This window comes from Anas platyrhynchos, chromosome 2 (assembly GCF_047663525.1).
Source record: "Anas platyrhynchos isolate ZD024472 breed Pekin duck chromosome 2, IASCAAS_PekinDuck_T2T, whole genome shotgun sequence".
Lineage (NCBI taxonomy): Eukaryota > Metazoa > Chordata > Aves > Anseriformes > Anatidae > Anas > Anas platyrhynchos.
This window is the reverse complement of record NC_092588.1, coordinates 55,300,646-55,317,255: the sequence shown is the minus strand read 5'-3', so window position 1 is coordinate 55,317,255 and position 16,610 is coordinate 55,300,646. Positions and strand designations below refer to the sequence as shown.

The 16,610-nt window shown below is 37.0% G+C and overlaps 1 protein-coding gene across 1 annotated transcript in view; it reads right to left on the bottom strand.

Annotated features, from left to right (window-relative positions):
* The window catches only part of CEP192 (centrosomal protein 192), a 78,242-nt gene that overhangs the window by 40,211 nt on the left and 21,421 nt on the right, over positions 1-16,610 (bottom strand). Inside the window, exons 15-27 of the mRNA XM_038174077.2 lie at positions 16,240-16,372; positions 15,720-15,874; positions 12,847-12,987; positions 12,216-12,564; positions 11,686-11,826; positions 9,604-9,668; positions 9,333-9,524; positions 8,663-8,786; positions 6,661-6,791; positions 5,186-6,218; positions 4,938-5,064; positions 3,319-3,490; positions 1,440-2,337 (exon numbers count right to left, since the gene is read on the bottom strand). Of these exons, the coding sequence (XP_038030005.2) occupies positions 1,440-2,337; positions 3,319-3,490; positions 4,938-5,064; positions 5,186-6,218; positions 6,661-6,791; positions 8,663-8,786; positions 9,333-9,524; positions 9,604-9,668; positions 11,686-11,826; positions 12,216-12,564; positions 12,847-12,987; positions 15,720-15,874; positions 16,240-16,372 (3,661 nt within the window). The remainder of the gene's footprint in view (positions 1-1,439; positions 2,338-3,318; positions 3,491-4,937; positions 5,065-5,185; positions 6,219-6,660; positions 6,792-8,662; positions 8,787-9,332; positions 9,525-9,603; positions 9,669-11,685; positions 11,827-12,215; positions 12,565-12,846; positions 12,988-15,719; positions 15,875-16,239; positions 16,373-16,610) is intronic.

Sequence of the window (16,610 nt, the reverse complement as noted above, 5' to 3'; positions counted from 1 at the left end):
ACCTTGTATAAAACACTCAGTTTTCATAGTTTAATCAGTAGTAGCCCAAATGACAAAAATACAAGCATCAATATCACAACTCCTTTAGGACATTTAATGTGACCAAAAAAGACTTTTCTTCCTCTACTAAAGTAGAACTGCTACCTAAAAAGCTGTTTAGGCAACCTTTTGCTACAGGAAACACTGAGAACTCCTAGTGTAGATTTTTGCTGTGGAAATGCTGCCATCAAAAGTCACCTCCAAATCGACAAGAAATCCTAATTCAAATACTTTATTTCCAGGAGGTCCTTACTTCTACAATATTCAAAATAACTCTTTCAGACGAAATGCAACATTATAATGACAACAAAATGAAGTAAGAGTTCTGTGGCATGCCAAAGATCAATTATCCACAAACCCACTAGTAGGTACTCATGTCTAATGAAAAAAATCGACTTCTCAGTTAGGAAGACACATGTACAACTTTACCTGGAGTAAAATTTTAGTTACTTGAACAATAGTCTAAGGCCACAAATTATTATTAATCCTCCAAACCAAAAAATTCAAACAAACATGAAGGTGAAAACATGAACTAAGACTAACGTCACTGGAATTTAATTACAAGTTCAAAAAGTCAAATTTGCCAAAAAAATCCTGTCTACACTGCACAGATATTCAGAGAAGTTCAAAAGCAAGTACAAGAAGTCAGCAATTAAAGATGAGTAATAAATCACCTACAGACTATTACAAATACAAACCTTCAACCCCACTAGCTTGTCATTTCATCTCAAAGAATTAACTAGAAAAAAAATCAGAAAAAAAAAACAACTAAATAGATCAGATTAAGAAAAATCTCTGAAGTGAAATATTTTACATTGCTTTGATTTAGAGGGAAGTCAAGATACAGAGAAACAGCATAAAGTACAGAAGGAGATTGGCAGCTTTTCTTTCCCCTTTCATAACTAGGAAAAAGCTTAAGCTCTCCACTTTCCTCTTGGGATTTTTCAGCTTACTTGGCTGTTAATACAAAGATGAGTTACAGAGATAAAAGCCTTCTACTTTCCAGCTAAAACACAACTGAATTTCCAGAGCATGATTTGTCTTCCCTAACTGCAACTAGGATTTCTCTTCCTTATGAGATCAAAGAAAGTGCTAGATCCTTTAAACAGTTGTAAAAATAAGGCATGTTGAAATCTAGCCTCTTAAGACTACAAAAAATACCTTTTAAGACCATTAGAAGGACTATAAAAATTTATATTGAATTTAGAAAACATGAAAAGTAGAAAAATAATTTTAAAAAAATAGCAATACCATTTTAAAAAGTATCAAAGGTGTAAAAACAACAGTTGTGGTTACACTTAATATACTGCCACATTAATTTTATTTACTAGTCTTTGCATAATAATTTTAGCCATTCTTGTCCAAAGCTATGTTTTCAGCATACTTTTTAAAAGCCTTACCAAGACCAGGTGATACCGAAAAGTCCCACTCTTTTCTACTAGTTCCAAGAGGTTGTCCAGCAAATGATTTTAGGTTTAAGATATTCTTGTTCCAGGAAGCAGAATGTGGATTACAAAGCGAAGCTGCACCCAAAGAGCCAGGACCAAGATTTGAACCCAAAGGAATTCCTACTGGAACTGGATTCTCCACATGTCCTGCTGGGAGAGTAGAGCAAGGCAGCCCTCCTGGAAGGCCAAAACCTGCAGAGCTGCAGCCATGAAACTGAGACAGAACTGTACTTCCAGTAGATGGCATATTTCCCAGATGCTGTTGTACAAATGGAGTCGTTGCAAGAGAACGTCCTGTAAGCAACGTGGGAACAGAAGAAATTGCTTGGCTTTCAGAGGTAGTGACATGGGGTTTAAAGCTTGTTATAGGAATATACTGTTCACCAGATGAGTTTTGATTTAATGGAATATAAGTTCTTAGGCCAGGAAACATAGGTAATACATTTAAGGATGGTAATCCTTGTCTCTGTGCTTTGTTTGTAGGATCCTGCCACGCTTCTGCATCAACATTAACAGAAAGTGGCTCAAAGCTGCAAAAATTACTTGACAAAGCTGATTTAACAGGGTCTAACTCTTTATGATTTGCTGCTACATTTGAAGGAATAGATGCAAGCGGCTTTTCATTCTTTGGTAAACCTTCTGTGGACAGTTCCTGGCCCTGTACTTCATCTTCACGTTTTCTTTTAATAGCTGCAAGATCATTTTCTTCTGATTTTTCATCAACATTAAACAGCACTCCTTTTCGGTTTCTTTGGCACAAGTAGTCTTCTACATTTTCATTGGCATGTTCCTGTGAAGGTGTTGGGCTGGCTCGAATTATTGTTGTACTAAGTTCACTTGCATTTTCACTCTAGCAAACAAATGGAATATACAATATTATTAGAAATATTATAAATTCTAGAAAGTAAATAGCGTTTATGAGACAGACACTAATACCAGTGTTGTATCCAACATAAGCAATCAAGTTTGTCAAGTCCTGTCTGGAGTTTTGTTTTTATAACATCTGTGGCTCTTCACTTGAAAGTTTCCACTGGGATGGATGCTATCAGAGAGGTTTTTGGCTTTTATTTGTGTTTAAATTCCATCCACATTTATACACAGTTTGGAGCAGGGGTGGCATAACAAAGATTCCAGATTTGAAGGAACCAATTGCCTGAGATATTAGAATACTAATCATCTTAATCAGCATAAGACCACAAGTCTGAACAGAAGTATCACTCTTAGAGTACACTCTTTGCTAAAGCAGTAAGAGCAGTCAGAATGATTGTCAGAGATAGATAAACGGTGCTTTCGGTCCCGAAATCATTTAAGTTAAATTACGTTAAAACAGGAGTTTATAAACATTTCTCAGGGGGTGGGGTAAGAGAAGTATTCTTCCCAACAGCTGAAGCTGAGCAGAAAGGGAGCTTCAGGGGTGACAAAAGCAGATATGGATGCTGCAAACTGCTACCGGAATGCCGCACTGTGTTCCAAGAACAGAATGACTCAATAAGCAATACAGAAAAATGCAAGGAGAAAACCCACAAACTTTTTTCTTCTTAGGTTAGTAGTTCTTTGAATGTTTGATTATGTTTACATTCACTAGGGTTTATGATTAATCAAAATCTAGCTCAGAATTTAAATTTTTGAGAACTCAGGAGTGGGTGAGAGAAGAGGGAGAAGCAGAATACCTTTTCCCTGTGCACAGTATGTACTAAGCTGTTCTGAAACCCTTAAGACTTTTCTAATGAACTGTTAAAATTTATTTTCACCATTTAAGAGTTCGTTTTGGGAGGTGGGTGTTTTTAAAGAAAGGGAATTAATGCATAATTACGGATCAAGATCTTCTTACCCAGCGTGTCTGTGGATCACGCGTTACAGCTGTGTTTTTAAGTGTACTGTCAGATGCAGAGACATATGTTAATCTGCTCATGCTCGGGCTTGAATAAACTGACTGAGGTAGTGTATTCTCCTTGCAAGGAGATTTTGGATAATGCGATGTGCAAGTAAAATCAGCTTCAGACCTGAAAAACAAATTCAAAGTACATTGGCATTACAATACATTTCTGATGATGCACCCGATGAATGCTATATAATATGGCTAGACTATTTTAAAATCAATCTACTTCATCATTCTGCTTACTACAGTCAATAGAAGTGAAAATATCAGCTATTAAATAACCTTTACAAGGTCTGGCTTTGATGTAAATGAAGCTCGTTTTCACTAAATATAAGTTCATAAGACAAAGCATCAGAGTTCCAAAGCTGCACTCAGATGCTAAGGTCATAGAAAAAACACTGTAAGTTATTAAAAGAAATAAGTATACTTCTATCCAATTAGATCAAAGAATGCCGAATTAAATCATTCAACATCCCAGACATCACATATCAGTATTTCCTCTTCACTGCTGAGTTTCTCTTCATTTCACACACATAAAAATATAGGCGCTCATGTTTGACAAAATGCATCAAGTACCATGAAAACAGTTGAAGTCGCTGGCAACTTTAACCAAAAAAAAAATGCACTTGCATAAATACAAATACTTCTGCACTTTTTGATTTTTTGAAAAATGCCAAATAGTGTAATTCTAAGGTCACAAACCACATCCTAACTGTAGTTAAATATCAAGCAGTGAACTTAAAAAGTTAAGGCAAACAATTTAATACCTCTTCTTTTCGGGACAGCATACATAGGCACTGGCTACTGGTCGTAGTATATGTTTAAGACTACATGACAGGCTTAGTAGTAATCTTATAATTTATATAGCGCTTCTTATTACTGAAGACCATTTAAATAACATTACCCTTTCAGTTGCTAAGAACTCCTGAAATCTTTGACACAAGATGCAGCTTCAAAATATGAAGTGTTCAAAAACAATACAAATATTTCAGCCCACCCTCTCTCACAAGCAGTGATATGAACCTGAGAATGAAAGTGACTGAAATACAAGTAATTTATAAAAAGAAAAAACACCCACACCATCATTGGTCTATATGATTCTAGTTATATGATAGCAAGGTTTGACATTGTAATCACCAACCAAATAGCTTCATTTGTAGTAGATGAATTGCACTAGAATAACAGTTAAAGTAAATAGAGTATTTTATACCCAAATTTTTGTGATGATGGAGTTATCTAAGAAATCTGACTAGCTAACATGCTGGGTATTTTGTATTCTTGCTTTACTGGACAATCCTGAGTGGAAAACAGCCACATGCCTGTCCATCATCTCTCTCATCATGCCAGTGAGGAAAAATAAAAAGTTAACAATTGCTTAAGATTGTTCCCCCATACACACATCAAAAGCAAAAAGAAAGGTTATGTCTAAGAATGATGTCATAGTTTAATAAAGAAGTATAAACGTAAAGTATAAACATAAAGGTCAAGGACAAAACTACAATTAAAACTTGATCACTCAGCAATCCTCATGAAGCATTAGTAATTCTTATAACCTGCTCTGAGACATTTACCCTGAAAACGCTGTTCCAGAAGCATCACTAGGAGAAGAGTGTATTAGGGGCGAAGTTGAAGGTCTGAAGCTATACTGCTCATCTTCTAAAGGCTGCAAGTCACATTCAGGAAGAACAGGCTGATGTTCTGGTAAATAAGCAGAATTTAATAACAACTTTAAGCACAGGATACAAGTCTGTTTTCAGGAAAAGCCTTTTCTATAACTGGTTACAGTTGCCTTTTTGGACTTCTCTTCAGATTCACTTACCATTACTATCCTGGGAAGTCAGGGAGAGCTTCTCAAAAGTTACATGTTTCACATTCCCACTGCAAGCAGTACTGGCCTCTTTGTTTCTCTTCTCTATTTTTGGACTTTGCTTCCTCTCATCCATGTTCAATTTCTGCACAGGGTTTGCTTTTGTAGGACTTACTAAGACATATTTACCAGATTGTTTGGCAGGTTTTAAGTTGCTGAGTGACACAGTGTTTCCTGTACTTCTCTCCAAACCATTAAGTGGTTCAGGAACAGCATTTGTTGCTTGATCTGTTTCTGCATCTTCCCTGGTACAGCATCTGCTAGTAAGATTGTCAGTCTGGTGAGCAAACAGACTTCTCTGTGACATTTCTATTTTTGCTGATAAAGGAGTTCCACATGTCTGTGCATCATTTCTTGTAGGTGAGCGGGTACCAAGTGTATCTAATGTAAGGTCAGCACTTAAAGACCGTGAATGTTTACTATTTAATAAATCTGTCAACTTTTCTGAACATTTTACACTATTTGTAGTCCTGTCCTCATGCTTGGAAACATCAGATGGATTACAGATATTCTGAGTATCATTTTCTGCATGAAAATAATCCAGAAATCGCTTATCTACTTCTTGCTGTTCATTATGATCATTTAACAAGTCTTCTAGAAAAGCATCTTTATTTCTAACTTTACTCAGTAAAGAGCCATCAGTCGTAAAGTTCTGGACAGATGCGTCGTGTTTCGCAATACTCTCATATTCACTTTCATGTCCAAGCTCATCTGTCTTTCTAAGGTATTTTTCCATATCAAATGCACTGCTTTCGACATTGTTAGGTAACGTGTGATTAGCGGAGAGCTCCATCTCTTTAATAATTCCAGGAAGGAAACATGTTTTTTTATTTTTAGTTGAGAGTGCCATCATCATAGCAGCTAGCTGGGTAGGATCAGCACTGCAGGAAGCATTTGCAATAGCAGATGCAATTGTGCTAATACTTAGGACAGAATCAGAATGATTACATAAGCCACCTTCCACCTTGTTCTCATGAATTCCATCCTACAACAAAAGAAAATGGGTTAAGCACCAAATTAAGAAATGTATTTAAGCGATTTTGCATTTGCCTAATATGTTCACATTTCTTGTTACGACATTTCTAACCTACTGCCAAGAAGAAACACTACAACAGGAAAATTACTCATTTTGTAAACTATGTGGAACCACTTGGTCTGTCAACCCAAATGAGGAAGGGAGAAAAAGGAAAATGAGATGACAGTAGTAACACCTCGCTCTCCAAAGGATCATGGCATTCCAAAGTTACCCCAAGAAACAGAAACACCTGCTAGGATTTCAAATGATTGATATAAAAGGAACAAGTTGCTATGAAAGCTTAAATTTAGCCTTATTTAAAGAAGCAATAATAATAAGAAGTGTCAAGTGACCTTTAAGTGACTTTTGTTCAAGTTCATACTTGCAATTAATAGAAAATATAAAGAAATACCTTTGAGTTACTTTGTGTAGCTGCTTCTGTATTAATGCTTTTTTGTATTCCAGCTGCAGAGCCCACCCTATGCCATGCACTTTCACAGCTGGTAGAATTTCCAAGTTCTTTTGTTTGCGTTTCCAAGTCTTCTAAGAAAGAAGAAAAAAGACTGATAATTAATTATATAGTCTCAACATCAGCATTCATTGGACACGTGCTCCTGTAGTGCTCTGTAGGAAAAAAACTGCCATAATGGCACAAGTACAAATACTGAAAGCATCAAATGTTGTCTGTGCAATACTCAAAGTCTACATTCAGTTCACAAAATTAATACCATATGCTCATGCTCTTCATTTTCAGGTAGTTTATCACATTATTTCAAGCCAAACAAACCTCATAAAATGTTATTTGCAAGGTAACATGAACACAAACCCAACTCCAGTAGAAAACTGGCAAAGTTATATCTGAGTAAATCCATTTTTCATACGCTGGAGGGTTTGACAGAGGTAAACAGCAATGACCTTGAACGAGGACATGTTTCTGAAACCATCAAAACCATTAAGAATCTTCTTGATTACCAGATCAAACCCAAACTAGGAGATATTCTGATGAGATCTATAGGCTACCATAGCACCAAAGCAGTTTCTGCTTAAAGAAAAACATCCAGATTTCCTAGAACACTAAAAAACAAAGTTTTAAAAATGTTCGGCTTAGTAAGAAAATAATTATAAAGCATTTTTATTTATTTTTAATTTCTGCTCTGCTTGTAGCAGATATTTGGAGCTTAGATACACTTCGCATTTCAAGTAATACCCTCCCTCAAGTGGCTAAGCTCTCAGCTTCTTCTGCATTTACTGCTCCTTAAAGAGGAATTGCATACTGACATTGCTGATAAAGATCATTGCCAGTACTACTGAAAAATCAGATGGCAATAACTCTTAACATCCTGGCCACAAAGTGACCTAAAAACATCCTTCCCCTAGCATTTATAGCAATACCCATATCAAAATAACTACAGAGCACATCTGGCTACTTGTCTATTATTTAAAGCAACAGGTATAGCTATTATTTACCTGGACAGTGGTCACAAACTTCAGTAACTAGCTAGTTTTGTGGATTTTTGTTTGTTTTTGTTTTTTGACAAAAACACAGACTTCTTGGAATGGACTTAAGCACACTAACAGTTAAAAAAAATCATTAGAGATGCTTAAAAATATTTGGAAGGTCCCGGAATGAGGAAGATAATGGCTGTAAAGTTGTTTTCAAGGACATGTGCTCCATAAAAACCTGATGGATGTTTTTCACCAAGTCACTGCATTAATGCTAGAGAGGCTCACAAAGATTGATGTCACCCCAACCATAGCAAGAACAGCAGACACACTTTAAAATGAACTTGTCTTTTGAGCAAGTACTCTTAATTATTTCGTAGGTGTAGCTTGTTAAGTTGATATACAAATATGCAAAGTGCATATTGTGATTTTCACATATAAAATCCTGAAAGAATCTCTTTTTACTTAGAGTCACTCAGATATCACAGAAGTGTACTTATTTATTTTAAAAGATGGTAGGAAAGAAATTAGACTATATACACATGCACAGACACAGACAGCTCCTGCCCAATTCTAGTTCTTTCCCTACATCCTCTATACCTGTACAGGCAAACAAACCAGCTTTCTGGTTTCATTTCTTTTGGCAACATATTTATATAGCTTTTTCAATAGGAAAAAGCTCTGACCAGACTTCAATTATTACATGGCACTCTGGTATTTATCCAGTGTCTAGAAATGCTCACATTACCAAGAAAACTTCAGCTACTATCTGGTATTAGAATGCTCCCTCTTGCAACTATGTAGGCTCTGTGTTTTGTTGGTGCTTCCATCTTCAACCCCACACCCCTGAAAATGATTTGGTGAATGAGTCTATCACATATTCTTCTTAACAGTCCTTGCAAGTAACATACAAGTAATTCTTAACTACTGTTACAGACTGCCTAAGGCTGACCCTTCTGTTCAATAATTACCTGTAAACACATCAGAAAGCTGTGAAGTTTCTCGGACAGTGTCACATCCTGAGACATCAGATTGTCTTAGCAAAGCAACAGGCTCCCTTTTCTTCGGAGATGTAATATGATAACCAAAAGATGGCTATAAAAAAAAAGTTACCCCAGAATACAGCATTAGTTGATTTAATCATTAATATAAAGGTTCAGTTGGCTTGCAAAGCAGTTTCAGACACAGTGCCTCCCCAGTTGGTGTTTGGCTTTTGTATGGCTGAGAAATAACACACCTCCTAGCTTTGCAAGTGCCTAATCAAAATACATACGGTGTGATGCGGTGTGGTGTTTGTGTGAGCAACATTTAATTCAACTACTAGGTGGATTGTTTGCTCAGACCTCTAACAAGCAGCATGTAACGTGGCATATTCTCCTTTCCATAATCCTATGTATAATTAATTTTTGACCAAAAGGTAAAGATTCCGTGTTAACACCAACCAGCCCTTCATATCAGAAGTTCCAAGCGAGTACAAGTGAGAAACAAACTAATCCATACCTGTCATATATACATACAGAATTTCCTTAATAAGCAAACTTATAAAGTTGTTCTCCGAAAGAATTAGTTACGATGTTTTTAATAACAGCAGTAGTTTTTTCCTTGTCCTTCCCTTGCACCTTCAAACATTATGATACATACCCGTTTCACATCACTGTCTCCACCAAGACAACCCAGAGCTTCAGATCTCTGACCAAAGAACTCTCCCAAAGACAAACGTAGGTAACTGGCATCTCTGTTAAGTTCAGATGTTCTCAGAAGAATGCAGCTATTGGCAGATTTCCATGAGCAGTCTGCTACTTCAGATGCATTTAGAATGTCTACTTTTTCTGCCTGTAGACAAAGAAGTTTCAGAAATTGTAACTTGCAAATAAATGAGTGTTATTCTGTTTACATTCAGATAATTATTTACCTGCCCAAGTCTGTGCTCTTTCTCAAATTCTTCCTGGTCTTGTGCAATCATTGCTGCTGCTTCAGCTTAAAACCAGAAAGGACACAAATTAAAACAAGTCGGAATTTAGTAAGCATTGCATTAACGTTACCATTTTGTGTCATTAAACTAAACTTTAAGGCAAAGATTGCAATGCTTAATTCTGCAACCAAGACAATCTGGGACACACCAGGAGTTGTTCCTCCCATTACAGTGGGAAAAGTTCATATGAAGTTTGCTTTCCTGCATCCTTAGGAGCCACAGTAAAAGTAGTATTTGACTAGCTAACTTAGAGGTGAATAAAGGTGGCATCTTATGGCCTTAACACCAAACCAAACTCTCTCTCTATATATATAGTTTATATATATATATATATATATATATATATATATATATATATATATTTGTAATGATTATGCTATCCACTCAAATAGTTGTATTATTTTCATAATTAATATTTAAATAACAACAAACACTTCAGATCTCTTTTCTGAAATGATTTAAAAACTACTTATCAAGAGATACTGTTACTACCTTACCATTTTGGTCTGCTTAATGATACTTCAACGTTGAAGTATGTGGCCTTGTACACATAGCATCCCTAGTCACGGAGGAATACATCAAGAATGGATGCAAACGTGTAAAGTTAATATAGCTGTTGTCTGTCAAAATGACTTATGCGAAGTTAGAATATGTACTGTTGAGGAAAGCAACAAAACTGTGTTGCTCAATAAAGAGGTATTCCAACTGTATCTCCTAAAGGCAACATGCCGCTATCAATGACATGCTGTTACATCCAGTGGAACTTTAGGTCATTATCAGTTCTTTGATCTTCTGTGTAAGCCATAAGGAATCTTACGAGGACTTCCTGAAGCACTAAACTCTGTCAAGTGAGCAATCTTGCACTAACTACTCTATACAAGAATACATAGTGTGCATAACTCACTGACAGAGATATACATGTTATTAGTGAGACTCATGCATCATCAGATGTCATTTCTTTTCTGTCCATATAAAACAAATCTCTCAGCTGTCAAGCATTCAAGCCATCACACTTGAACACTGCAGACAAACAGGCAAACTAGCACACAGAAAAACACTATCCACGCTGAATCTGGAAGCACAGGTCTTGTACCATGTGAAAAGGTAAGCCAAGCAGCGGGAAAGCTTAATTCCTTTAAAAAACATCAAGTGGGGAAAAAGGTAAATACTCCTGGAAAAAATTTACAGCAGACAAATATTCAAATGATTGGACAAGCTGAGTCTGAAATACAGCAAAGTGTCCAAAATGTCCTGGCATTTAAAAATATAATGAAGGAGCTCTGCTTCACTGACATAGCTGATAGGGAAGTTTCTACTACACTGGATCTCATTTGTTTGTTCCAACAGAAAACCACCACAGTGTTGACAAACATTGCTTCAACCAATCAACCCTGTTTGATCTTGCATTCCTAATAAACTGTTCTGCACAGTGTCCTCTTTGAAAGATCGGAGAACCTTGAGCAGACATCTACAGAATACATTAGCCCATCCATATGTCAGCCTTAGAAACTAGGAGAGACGAGGAGAAATACTGTTGCATACAATGCTCCAATCTGTCTAGTAAAAACAGATGATCAGAGCATATTTTGGTGATAAGCAATTGGTTTGTCTACAGTACTACAGGCACACCATCCAAGCCTGTATGACAAACAGAGAGGCTGCCATGAAGATCAGTCTGAGACAGTTAAAGCAAAATTTTTTAAAAAGCTATGTAAACAAAGGCCTGGGATTTCTTAGAAGAGCCCTGTAAACATCCCCAGTAGGTTCCAACATTTCAGTACTCACACCACTTCCTGGGAAGAGAAGGAAACAAGGGAAGAAGCTACCAACTATAACCATTAATATCATTGTAGGCTACTAACAACGTCAGATTTCAATAATTTTTGTATCTAAAGTCTGAAGGATTTGCAACGTTAAATACTAACTTTTTAAATACAAAAAAAGTTTTAAAAGGGATTAAAGTTTACTTAACACTATACTACAGATAACAACAGTTAACTAAAATGGAAAAAGATTGCATACATCCAGTTATGAAGTCTTCATCTATTTTATCATCTTCAGCCAGATTTAAGTCTTGTTCTTCATCAAATGAAGTATAATAAGCAAGATCAGTCACCCATTTGCCTTCTTCATTTTGATAAACAATGCTATGTGGTATATCGCCTGAAAGATACATCAAATACCGCACTATTGATTAAAATAATAGTAACATGGTAAAGTCTCTTAAATTTAAGTAAGGAGTTCACTTGCCAAGGGTCAGCAACAAGTTAATGCAGATAACATAGCTGCAACTGTAAGTTGCAGCAGCTTTTAATCAAAGAAGCAACTCTAAATGTTTCAATATAAGTCCAATATACATCAGTTGGTATTTTTTGAAAGCTGCAGCTCAAAACTTATTCAAACTACTTATTTCTTATTTATAAAGAAACGGTGGATTTTTTTAAAAATAACTTTCACAATTCAAAAAAATCATACCCAACAACTTTATTTCTCTTTCCATGTAAACAGTCTAGCCACAATTGCATACCTAGGTTATATCTAAAGCAGCCTACCTTTGTCTGCTGGAGATAAAGTTGTGTTCTCACAGCTGTCTGCAGTTGGAGACAGGTAAGCATCAGCAAGACCAACTTCACATTCAGTTGAATCTGCATCTGTTCCAGGTGCATTTGCACTAAGAGGAATTTTAGGAGTGGTGTAGGGCTCCGAAATTGCTTTTGCTGGACGTAGTACTTCTGCATCAGAAGCGGCAGCCTGACACTCGGAAGAGGATTGTATTTCTTGCTTTGAAAGAGCACCCGCAACATCAGCTTCATGGCTGTCCATGCACTGAAGATACAGTGAATCCAATCGCAACTCAGCAGCGCTGCAGGAATCTAGTCCATCTCTGCTAGTCATGGAATTCTCAGGGAAAAATAATAATGATTTTTAAAGTGTCAGCATTGCATTTGTTAACTGTTTATGTTAATAGTCCTAGGTTAAAAAATAGCCAAAGTCAGCTATGTTTGAAAAGTATATCTAGACAAATTATTATTCACCTTTTATAAAGTGAGTTTGGGTTGTTAGTTCAACCTCTTATAGGTTTTCAAATGCACTACTTTTTTTAAAAAATATAAATATATATACACAGGAACTACTGTCTTATTCTCTATATTATAAATAGAAATTTAAATAGCGATTCCATACCAGTTGCCTTATTGCTCTGGGCAGCATCTCTCTTTGCTCTGGACATGCAGTTATCCCTTGGTTTTGTGAATCTTCATCACTAGCATTTCCAGAGTCTGCTCTTGTCACTGCTGGATAAGCATCAGGAACCCGAAAGTCCTCCTTAAATATAGAATAATAACAACAATAAAGATTTCAGTTGCACTACAACAGATATACTGAAGATAAGAAAAGATATAGTTATTTCTATAAAGTTAAAAAATATATTTCCAGTAAAGTGTTTGTTCGTGTGCCACTGCCATCTCTGGCTGCCAGCACTACTGAAGAGGACAGTAACTCCCGGCTATGCCAACCCACAGAACTGCCCCACTGAGCACATGCACAGCAAGAGGATGGAGGATCTCTTCTTCCTCCTACTGCATTCTTTCACCGTCCTTAACGAGTACACCGTACTGCCTCTCTTCTCCTCTAGAACCACTGATGAATAAGGACCAACTCAGCACCTGCTGTACCCACCCCACCACCCTCTACAGCGGGGTGGAAGCAGGAACATTACACAAACAGGAGAGAACTGAGAGCAGATAACGTAACTGCTACTTGCACTCTTCACTGTGGCCACAGGGTCTCAAACAAACACCTGTTCCTTCCTTCATGTACAGCTGTAGATCAGCAACTGGCAGCCTCTGCAGAACTACTGTTAGGGAGGTTAATAGAACACTTCCCACAGCCTGGAAAGTCTGAAGCCAGGTAGGGAATTTCTGAACCTATCAAGCAACACCTCCTTAGAGTCATTACAATCTTTCCTGTAATGATTTTTAAGCAATAAATAAATTGTATGACACTGTTTTTTTGAAGCTACTTGGCAAAACATTTACCTGTTTGAATAAATCACACTTTCCTATTCTGGTCAAGCATGCAAGTGTCAGTTTCCCATCCAAGCAATCTGTTTGTAATAGGCTTAGCTGCTACGCGAAGCCAAGCCAAGAAGCAGCCAGCTGCTGCTCTGTGCTTACCCTCCACACGCTGACTGCCTCTCTAAGGCACTTATTTCCTCCCCTAGAAAACTAAATCTTCATGATGCTGTTCACTTAATAAAACCTTGAAGATTTTTACCCACAACAATAACCTGGTGATTGAAAAGCTCTTTATAAACTAGTTGTACACTACAAAATAAACAGACATTAGTGCCATCAAGCGTAACCTTAATATTTACAGAAATAAAAAATAAAACTAATAGGAAGTAATATTTTGTCAGAAGTTAATTAAATTTATTTTCAAAAAGGGTAACAAATATCTTAATACAAAACTCCACTCCATCCTTTGAAGACTGATGCAGTTAGGACTTTAGCTTTAATTAAGAATCAATAGCTGTAACATGTAAAGTAGTTTTGTCACAGAACCATCAGAATAAAATGAAGCAATTCCTACACAGACAACATGTCCATCTCCTGGACATTACAAGCAAGTTAGACAGGTGGCCTTACTTGCCATTCAGCTGACCCCCCCTTGTTGGTGGTGGTAGGGAAGGGGTAAAGCAATATTTTATGGGTGTAGACAGCTTTTTTTATTCCTCATTAAGGTTTCTTTGCATTCAGATGCTGGTAATCGAATTTAAATCAGAAGGCCTTCAGAAGACTACAGTGTCAGTACAGACTTCAGCTCTGTTACCAATATTTTCCTTATTGTACACAAGAGGATCCCAAACGCTCATCTACAAACACCTCGCCATTTTTGACACTAAAACCACCGCTAGAAAGCTGAAAACAATGTTTAGAAGAGATATTCCTACCATAATGCATTCAAGAGAAGACCTCAGAGATGCAGTAAGTTCAGACTAGCACACATGACACAGAACTCTAAAAAAGAAGCTCCAGAAAGGGCAGACTGAACCATAGCACACATGAAGTTCGTCAGGCACAGGCTAGCTCTATCTTCAGCAACTGCTGACATACATCCTACCTCACTGTCACTCTGAAAGGTCAAGCTAGCAATCCAATATCACATGCTAATATCCTAATGGATACTTGAGTAACGTACTGCTCAGGACATTATTTCCTTTTCTTTAGGACAAACTATCTTACAGCTCAGAATTGGATTTTATTTTTTTTTATTATCTGAAAAATATACTTTTGTAATAAGGTCTAAGAAATGCAGTCTCAAGTAGCCCAGCAGGAAAAGTCCTTCTTCAGGAAACACTACTGATGCAAAGTTAGTTATTACAGGATTTCTGAGGACAAGTCTCCATCATCCCAGAGAAGGGAGAAATCTACTCTTAACAGTCTGGATTAAATTTTTCCTTTGCAAGATCAAGCAACAGAATTACTGCATAGAACTGCTTATCAAGAAAAATAAGAAAATGACAAAGAAGAGTGTGAGGAGCAGTGTTAGGGGATGGAAAACCTGAACCGAGACTATATCCTATATACATAGTAGGTAGACACCTAATAGGGAGTAGGAAGTTCTTAAGCTTTGACACTAGTCTTCCAGTTTAACACCTCTCAAAACAGCCAGCTACTTACCTAATTTCTCCATGCCTTATCTCATAAACAAGGTCTTCTGTAACAAGCGTATGTACCAGCTGCTAGCTCTGGACTACAAAGAAGAGGACAATAAATACAAAAACAGCTACCTAACTTCTTTCCTATTTTCCTCTCCTTCCAGGGAAAACCTTGCAAAGGTAAAGGAGAGTCAGAATCTCACTTGATCATTTTGTTTGCTAGTTTAGTGCTGTACATACTGTCAAAAAAAATCCTTTACTTACAGGCTACCTGTTGGGCAGTAGTTGGGTTTGTCAGGAAAGAAAATCTATTCGCCCTGGCAGACAACCCTCAAAGATGTTACCCTGCTTAAGGGCTGTTGGGCACGCAGAGTTTGGGACTCCACTTTAAACTTACCTGAAGCAAGCCATTTTCAGACAGCTTCAGTGCTGCATAGCATTCTGAAAGTTTCTTTACATTGATGTCTCCTCTCGTTATTTCTGGTGGTATCAGCTGTTCAAAATAGGCTTCCAGCTGGTTATCAAAGAACTCTTCATCATCAATATCATCATCTAGTGAAAGAAAAGAAAATACTCCATTAACCCTTCATATTTAATAATCACCTGATCTACTATCAGAGCAACACCGCAAACTTTAACACAGAGACACAGTCAGATCAGAATTATCCTCTTTTTCCCCCACTCAAAAAGAATTGGGTCAGAGTAACACATGGCAATCTTATTGCTGTGAGTAGTGATATACAGTAAAACAAGATGCCCATAAGGTAGCATTTCAACTCCCAGACTCCCTATTGTTATCTGCCTAAATAAAACAAAACAAAGAAGTAATAGCTTTCTTCTCAAGAAGGCAGTAACACTGTGTCAGAATTCTAGGCTCAACTACCCAGAGAAAGTTATGAAGTTCTAAATGCTCTTACCAGTGGAATCTCCTTCTAAGCTTGCAAGAGATGACAGTTTCTCATTTTCCAAAAAACTTGAAAGGCTATTGCTAAGATGATCACTTGAGGTTTCACCTTCTGGCAGCTTTTCAGAAGGTTCAGATGGACCAACCTGTAAAAACATCCAGAGCAAAACGCGTCTGGAAGTTATTAGCTATTGTATAAATCCACTTAATAGTAAATAACTAAGGAGGTTTAATAACATTCTAAAATCCCCCCCATCACTTTCTTCCTCCATATCCCAGCAAACATTCTAGTTCTATGAATTTTGCCAGCTAGCTTCCAGAATGGATACGTGCAAGAGACACAAAGATCATAAAACAGATAGAGGGAAAAAGAACCTGAATAAC